The sequence below is a fragment of the Patagioenas fasciata genome, chromosome 1 (genome assembly GCF_037038585.1).
Source record: "Patagioenas fasciata isolate bPatFas1 chromosome 1, bPatFas1.hap1, whole genome shotgun sequence".
Classification (NCBI taxonomy): domain Eukaryota; kingdom Metazoa; phylum Chordata; class Aves; order Columbiformes; family Columbidae; genus Patagioenas; species Patagioenas fasciata.
This window is the reverse complement of record NC_092520.1, coordinates 149,891,649-149,900,233: the sequence shown is the minus strand read 5'-3', so window position 1 is coordinate 149,900,233 and position 8,585 is coordinate 149,891,649. Positions and strand designations below refer to the sequence as shown.

General features: G+C 43.0%; 1 protein-coding gene across 1 annotated transcript in view; it reads left to right on the top strand.

Annotated features, from left to right (window-relative positions):
• The first annotated feature begins 1,995 nt into the window (after window positions 1–1,995).
• NINJ2 (ninjurin 2) overlaps window positions 1,996–8,585 on the top strand; it is a 49,893-nt gene continuing 43,303 nt past the window's right edge. Inside the window, exon 1 of the mRNA XM_065852122.2 lies at window positions 1,996–2,518. Within this exon, the coding sequence (XP_065708194.1) occupies window positions 2,486–2,518 (33 nt within the window). The 5' untranslated portion in view covers window positions 1,996–2,485. The remainder of the gene's footprint in view (window positions 2,519–8,585) is intronic.

Here is an 8,585-nt window from a genome sequence, read left to right as displayed (position 1 = left end):
TGGTGCCTTCTTATATCATAATAAACAGTTACTAGAAAGATTGTTTGAAAAATGTGGTTCTTCCTGATTGCATTCAGTAACAAGTAAATCTTAGTTATAACTGTGTTCATGGCGGCACTTGTTTTCTCTCAGGCAGCTTTTTACATTCAAGTTAAAATAAACCCACTGCTCTATCTTCTCACATTTTTTGGCTCTGAGAATTGTTATTAAGGATATAGACAAATAATTTCCAAGAGAAATTTTACTGTTTCAGGTTTTCTCACTGTAATGTGCTTTGTTTGAGACACTTCAAGGGAGGCTGATACAACCATTATTACCAACAGGCTCTGCAGGAAGACTCTTTGACGTTATCGTGGGAGAGGGGATTGGGAACCTGATTTGACTGAAGTATCTACAAGGACACAAGACTTACTGTACATTCTGACTGATTTCTGTAGGTATTCTGAGGACATAATGCAAGATTATTACTCTCTGGAGAGTGGAAAAATTAAAAAAAACCCCACACAACACCACCAAAAAGCCCTTAGCATAGCATTTAGATAGATTACTAAGAAAAAATAGTTTTAAAAAGGCACACTGTTATATATGATGCAGTCTTGTCTGAAATTTGTACACTGGTGATATTTATCTATGAAATAAAATTATAGATAGTTCATTCCTGTCTGACCACTGGAAGATATTTTAGACTTGTTTTTATGCTTATGGCACATATAGGTACTCAAAAAACTTCAGCCAGGCTTCATGGGTTGTTTGCTGGAAGCCTGTCCACAAAGGGCCTGCACAACACGAGGTCGTTTTAACTCCCAGGAGTGCCTCAATAGACACAGCAGACATCCACCCAGCATGAATTGTCTATTAATAAAGAATATTTCTTTATAAACTGATCAACCATAGCATCTTTTTATAGCCTACACCAAAAAAAGTAAATTAAAAGAGGTAGCTATCTATATTAACATCTATGCAATAGTATACTTACAGAGAGTTTTTAGTTAATTTACAGATTCCCAGAGCAAGTCGGGAGCAGCAGATGGCTGCATTTTGGGTTAAAAAGAAGCCAACAGGTGCTGAAGAGTAGCAAAGAGTGGCCTCTTTCCCCTCACCTCCATTTCCCTGCACATTTCAATCACTTCAGTGGTAACAAGATACAGGGATCATAGTTTTCATTCAAAAGTACGAGCCATGAGGGTGGATTTTGATTATAGAATCAGCCTCATGGTTCCTGATGGGCTTTTAGCCTTAGGCCAGCCCTTAAGAATGAAATGAGCTGTATCCTAGCCCTGCTTTCCTGTGACACGTTAGCCTGGTGCCTAAATGCATCTCACTGCTTCATCACACACGTCTGTAAGCTAAAAGAAAAAGAAAAAGCAACAAAGGCAAACAAACAAAAAAGCTGTTTGAGAGGAATGCAGGGAGGCTAAATTCATCAGCACTTTGAAATGAACTTGCAGAACTAAGCACTGGTATTTTCATTGCAAAACAAGGCCTTTTGCTGGGGAGCATCAATGCAACAGGGTCTACTGACAGACTTGTCAGCACTTTTAGTCAGGCTGGAGCACTAGAACACGCATTTGGCTAAACTGTTCGACCAGAATATATTACTTACCATAAATTTTCTATGCTACTGTAAATATAGAAATTATCCTTCAAAAGCCAAACATGCCTACTTGATCTGCAGGTACTACGGAATAGCTCTGCTCTCTGTTTCTCTAAAATCTAGAGTACACTCATTTTTCTGCCTGAGGATTCCATCTAATAATAACAACATATTTTTCTACACTGTGACTTGATTCTGGCTGCATATGTTTCCATTCCAGTGTTATTCGTAGTTGCTTTTAACTTAAGCAAAAAGCAAGATTTGATTTCAGCTGAGACCAGACGTATCAAATTCAACTAAAAAAAAAAAAGTGTTGGGGAGGGGAAGGGCTGGGGAAAAAAACAAGAAGAAGTGACTATAAACAGAGTAAAGTGGAAATTTTATTTGAGCCGTAACAGTATCTTCGCAGCAGCGGCACAGCAGGCGCAACTTTCGGGAGCGAATCTCTCCAACTGTTGGTTCTTCACCCATAGGCTCTGCTGTGCGCTGGCGAGAGAGGGAGCGATGGAGATCACTGCTGTGGCTGCACAGCCCATGCCAGGAACCTCTTGGTACACTGGCTGCATCACCGCATCCCAGCCCCAGTGAGCTCATGGGGCTCAGCTGGACTCGGAGAGGTAGCACAGGCACGTCATGAACACAACTGTCACAGAAAGTCTGTGAGAGGGACGCTTGTTCCACGGACTGCCCGGACAATGAAGAATTGGTGTGCCGCCCCCTCCCTCGCCCCCCCAAGCTGATGCCAAGGCGGGCGGCCGGCCGCCGGCACATGAATAGCAGGTCTGTTCCAGCAGCTGCGTGTCCTGGGCCAGAGAAGAGAGAGTCTCCAGCAGCGTGGAGTGCCCCGCTCCGTGCGCTGTCTGCAAAGGAAGAAGCCTTGGGGGTGAAAGGATGGCCTCAGAAGGGGAGAACATCAATCTCCAAGTGAGTTCATCATGGGGAAATACCCATGGGAGGGAGAAGTGGGAGGGAAGATCACCGGTTTAGGGGGGAAATATCTGTTTGCTCCTCAGCTTTGGCAGCCAATTTCTCTTGAAAATTCAGCGCTGCTTTTTTCCTCTGTCCTCCTTTCAAGAAAAGCTAGCGGTAGGATCTCTGCCCTATTTTGTCGGGAGCTGTTATGAGCCTTTTTCCAAAAGAGTGAGGATAGGAAGAGGGGTATTACTGAATAGAGCTGTTTTTTGGGGAAAGGGGGAGCAGCAGGGGCAGAAGTTCACCTTCAGCTCTCAGAAGGAGGCAACGCATACTATATAAACTGCAAAAACCTGAGCTGTTCCTCATCTCACAAAGCCTGTCTCTGTTTGGCAGAAAATGCTCCCAATCTGCAGAGGAGGAAAAGAAATAAATACAGCAAATGCTGAGGCAGTGCAGAGGCCAGGGTTTCCTATGTGGAGTTTATAGAGCAACAAAACCTCTTGGTGAAGCTCTTTCAGTTCTCTGTGTTCCTCTTCTGAGTGTTTGTGTTTTTTAAGAAGGGTGTTTCTTGTGCTCAGCGTGTGTTCTAGGAAAGGGCAACTACCCAAGGGTTTGGAAAAAGGAACTATAAGAGATTAAACACCCGTCAAATGTCAGAAGTTCAAGTCCATATCCACACTTCAGACAGCTCTGGAGAAGGAGAGAATATGAAGCATTGTCCCAGCGTGCAGCTTCCAGCTCTGGGTAGGCTGGTAGCAGGGTCCAAATTTTGCAGCTGATTTTTCTGTCTGTAATGGTCTTAACCATCCTTAGACCTGAAAGTGGGGAAGTCTATCTGTAGTCTCGATTTTTATTTCTTTGGTCCAGATCAAAGAAACTACAAAGGCAAGATTTGTGCTCTTGGAAATAATCAAAACAATTACTCTTAACTAGAAAGACCAAGACTCCCTGATCCTGCAGAACATGTCTCCACTGAGATACAAGATACAGAGCCGTTTTTTAAGATCTGGGAACAGTTATGCTCAGATAAGAGACACAATAACTGAGGAAGATACACACGTAGCTGTGAAAGTGTGTGAAAATATACTTTGTTCAGGATTGAGGAGGAGAGAGGTTATGCTTTCCTAGAACTAGATAATAAGGGGGAAAAGGCAGAAATCAGTAAGCCAGGAACTGGTGGCAAAGGGCAGAGAGGACAAAGAAATTATGCTAAATAAAAATTTAAATTAACTCTCCGTATGTTAAATCATTCCACCCAACAGAAAGTTTCTGGTCTATCATGGATTTGAAGCCCAAGTTTCATAGATGAAAAAATCAGCTTCACCAACTAAAATGCTTATAAACTTCTGAAAAATCTGAGGTTTAGATTTTTCTCTTTCAACCCATCTTGAGGTTAAGCGAAGAGCCAAAAGTGATCCTCAGCGTCTTCAGCCCTCACAATAGTTAAATAAATAAACCCAGAAGGTCAAAGGTTCATTGAGTTACAAAACTGAAAAGAGCATACCTATCTGTTCTAGAGCAGGAAGGTGTGGAGCGTTTCTATCCACCTCCACACAGGTTGCCACAAGAAAAATCATGCTACTGAGATTTACTTTGCAACACCTTACAGGCCTTTCATGAAGCCACCATATGGTACAAAATATAGGTGAATGCAAACAGGTTCCTGCATGCTTATGACCAGGAGATATACAGTGCAAGGAGGGGAGGGAAAGAGCGTTACATACGTCCACATAGCTGAGACAGGCAGCAGGTCCTGGCAATGACATGACTTAACAAGTGTGAGGTGAGAGGAGAAGTGTAGTCTTTCAGTTGAAAGTACATTTTAAAACCTCTTTTGAGTCCCTGGTCTGAGCACTGAACGCAGAGCAGGTGTCTTCTTGGAAGTTTCCAGCTGTGGGTTTCCAAAGAGCTTGTGGGAATGCGCACTGCCCGCTCTGGGGTGGCGAGGCATGACTCATTCCTCCTCAAAGAGCTCCTGCACGGAGTAGAAGGAGCAGTCATGAAAGTTAACTGTGATGCTATAGAGAAACATGATTTTTTAGTTATTATTTGTAGGGAGAGGGTCCTGTGCACAAAGCAGTTACACAGTACCTGCTAGCATTGCTTAGACAACATTTGCATGGCCAGCCTAGACAGGAAACAAGAGATTGAAAACAGTATGGGCCTCTGGCCTAGCATAGGAGTGAGCTAGAAGAGGCAATCAAGATTTAAGAAGGCTCTAATGCAAACTGATTGGTCCCCAACCTTTCTGCTCATCCTGAAGCATGAGTAAAGGAGCTCACTCAGCAAAATTAAAAGTCTCCATAACAGGAGACTCTCCTTCACCCAGCATGTCATCAGCCTGTGGAATTTGCCATCTTCTGGAGCAGGTCAGAAGGTCAAATATTGGAGCAAGCATTGAAATGAGGTCGAGAGGTCCAATAACAATATTTACAGTTATGCAAGCTAAAAAAGGTACTTTCAAATCCCATAAGCCAATAGCAGGATAAAAATAAATACCCGTTTCAGTTCCCTACAGGCAATGGCACAACTGCTGACCAGACTGCAAGTTGTATCTTGCATTAGAGAAGTTACCCCAACTGTCCATAAATAAGACCTCAGACTGCTTTTTAATAGCAAGAAGTATCTCCCATTAATCCACTATCTCCCTTACAAAAATTCTCATGTTCTGTGTGTTTCAAAGGAGTCTCTTTTCCAGTTCAGATTTCTAGCAAGACCAACAAAACCTCAAACTGTGCACAGAGAGATGCTAAAAGGAAACGGTGCTGAAGTGGAAAAAGAAGCCACAAGGCTTCACCAGATCTGTGCCAGCCAGCTAAGTGCTAAGACATAGGATAAAACTTGAATTTAAATATTTTAATTAAAAATATTAATTTACCTGTTCAAAGATAAAACTTCAACATGAATTAATTTGAGTGATGCACTTTTCTTCCCAGACGTCACTACTTGTGGCTTCCAAGTGAAACTTTCACTTTTCCCTATTAAGTATCTACCAGGCAGGCAGAACAGTAACCTGATGAGACAGAACAGAGTAGTACATCCCGAGATAGCTGGGGTCAGAAAAATACATTTGGGATAGAAACAAATAAAACAACCCAAGAAGATCCCATTACCAATTTATTTTTACTTCAGGAAACAAAGGTTTATAAATTAGAAGTATAGCTTTGACAGTCACACTCTGGTTGATTTATCTGCACTTCTTTATGCTATTATTCCCCCTGACTCTTGCCTCCAACCCTCCCATAGAGATTTTCAGGGGGGAGAGAGAAGGAGGGAGCCATACAGGACCATTCTTTTCAACAGCAAAAGACCCATTAAATCTGTTTAGCTGTGTGCCTCAGCTGCTGCAGTTCACAATCTGGCGTCTTAACACAACCCTGTTTCATCAGTGATTTAAGCTAATGTACCAGATTTTGAATGGGAGCGACTGAGACAACATCCGTTCCACCACTCCCACCACAGTGGCAGTAACCAAGGGAAAGTCTGTGGAGAGCTGAGATCAGTAACACTCATACATTATCGCCATGGCTAAGTCTGTCAGAGCCACAGATGAATATTGCAGAACAGAGCAAAGAATGGGGCTGATACTAAATGGCTCCCGAGTTCTATTAGGTTTGTATTTTTATATTTTCTTATTCATGAATGGGTGTTCTATTCTGTATAAACGGGTGTTTAAGGTATGTGTGCCAGATGAGTGTTATCCATATTTGTATTGCAAAAGAGGCTATATATTGTGTGTTGCATCTTTCTTTTTATAGTTTCTTACTCTTTGGATAAAAAAAAAATACAGTCCTCTGGGATGAGGAGCAGAAATAATACCTCACCATTTAGGGAATCATTCATACATCAAAGTAAAAAAAAGTAAACAGATAAAATAATCACTCTGGAAAACAGACCCTACACTGAAATTTTTTGGCAGAAGCTGCTTGGCAAGTACTTTGAATGCAAAATACATCTGTGGAAATAAAGACAGGTTTACAAGCAACTTGTAAGGAAAAAATATTTTAAATAATTGGATAATTTACTTCCACTGCTCATTTCTTTGACCAGACCTACAGCAGGAAGATTTTATACAGGCAAATAAATAGAGTTAGCTAGAGGCATCACAGAGTGGACTTTTCCAAAATGCCCATGAAACAAGTGGAAAGTCCCACTTACCACTGTAACTCCCATCTCCCACATTCCACTTTCAGTCTAGGCCTGATGAGGGGATGCAGGCAGTGTGTTTGTAACTGGGTTAGACTGTTGGTTTTGTGGGGGTTTTTGTGGCTTTAATGTGTGCCTCGAGGCTGTGATGTGCTTAAAAGTTCTTGGCTTGGGCACGTAATTTCCTGCTTCTGCAGCAACAGCCAGTTTGTGCTTTCTGGTGCTATATGACCTTTAGTCTCCCTCTGTGAGTTCCTAGAACAGTGGCAGTCTAATATTGCCAACTGAGCAGTGTTCCTGCTCCCATGGGCTTCAGACAATTATTTGGGTTCTGTTATTTGGGCCTGGATAATGACAGTCTGCATTAAGACAGTGAAAGAGCCTTTCAGAAAGAACGTCTCAAGTGCTCCAGAGCCATTCCTGTGACATCCCTGTATGGTGTGTATAAGTCAGCCATCAACAGTTCAAGGAACTTATCTCACTGTGTTTTTAACTAAACCAACCCAATTACTACAGCCCCTCAAACAGGATCCCACTCCTAGGGCTTCACTTCACTGCCTGTGCTATTCATCTGACCCTGGTAAAGCTGGTTCAGAAACCTCTAACTTGCAGAAAAACAACCACTTTCTGGCAGGGTAGTGTTCTAAAACCTGCAGTGGTTCCCGGGAGGATCAGACAACCACCAATGACTAGGACTGCGTGGCCATGGGACCGCGTAGAGGCAGCAGATTCTCTCCTTTCAGTGGCAGCTACCCCTCATGTCAGATCAGTTAGCTGAAGGTCCAGGTCTGGGTGTAGTCAGTGGAAGAAGTAGGGAAGGCCCAAACAGTAGCAATGATTGCTCTCACTAGTGGATGTCACTCAGACTGCAAGACTTCAGACCACTAATGAGAGTAAAGCCTTTACAGTACTAGCTAGAGGCTTTGGCAGAGATTCACCATGCTCTAGTTGGTCAAAAGACAGGTGTGATGTAGGATATCCAACTTAGGACCAAGAATAATCCCATGCTTTTCTCCCCCAGCTGCAGGGACCTGCAAGTCTGTGTAGAATTAACCGTGCTGGTTCCAGAAACCAATAACGCTAGAAGACAGCGTGATCACAACATGCTGAGAATCAGGGGAATTTTTCTTACAGCCAGTACTAATTGGTCATTTGCTCTACAGTCAGATGTGGCATTTCTCCTCTCCTCTATACATTCCTTCTGCCTCCTCTGTCTCTATACGGCCAGCCTTTGCACTTAGGGTAAAGGTTCACCTATGCCCTTCCCACACATGGGGATGGTATTCTGTCATCGTGAGAAACTGGACTCTAGGTTTTAGGGTATCTGGGTAAATGAGGCACATATGGGGTCAAATATACCCTTGGAGATACCCCATGGAAATCAGTGCTCTTACACCAGAGGCTGATCTAGTCCCTCGCACTCTGCCTTGTTGAGAGGTGGTGAAAGAAAAGTAACAACTTCTTTCTGAGATAGGGAGCTTGGTCCCATGCTACACACTGGGCAGACCGTGTCCATCATGAAGCCCTGCATGTGAAGGCAGAGAAGGGAAAAAAGGGGGCAGAAGGGCTGTAGACAGAGAGCATATCAAACAGTGAATTAGCCTGACTGACCCACCAGTCAGTAAATCTTCTCTCACTGAAACAATAGGCATGCAGAGGCCTCCCACAGAAGAGTACAAGGGACTGTTGTTAAATAGGATTCTTCCACTGTGATTAGGGTTAGGGTAGGATTAAGATAACCCTGCTACAGAAATAAAAAGGCAATGACATGCCATTAGAACAGTCATTTTCTGTGATGTATCTAAAAAGTTGCCTGCTAGTGCTATAAACTATAGAAAGCAGTCTGTGCTGCCAGAGGACACTGACAGCAGAGTCCTCAGTCCCTTGGCTTGTTGTGGCAGAGGGCAAAGACGCTGTATGAGTGGTGCTG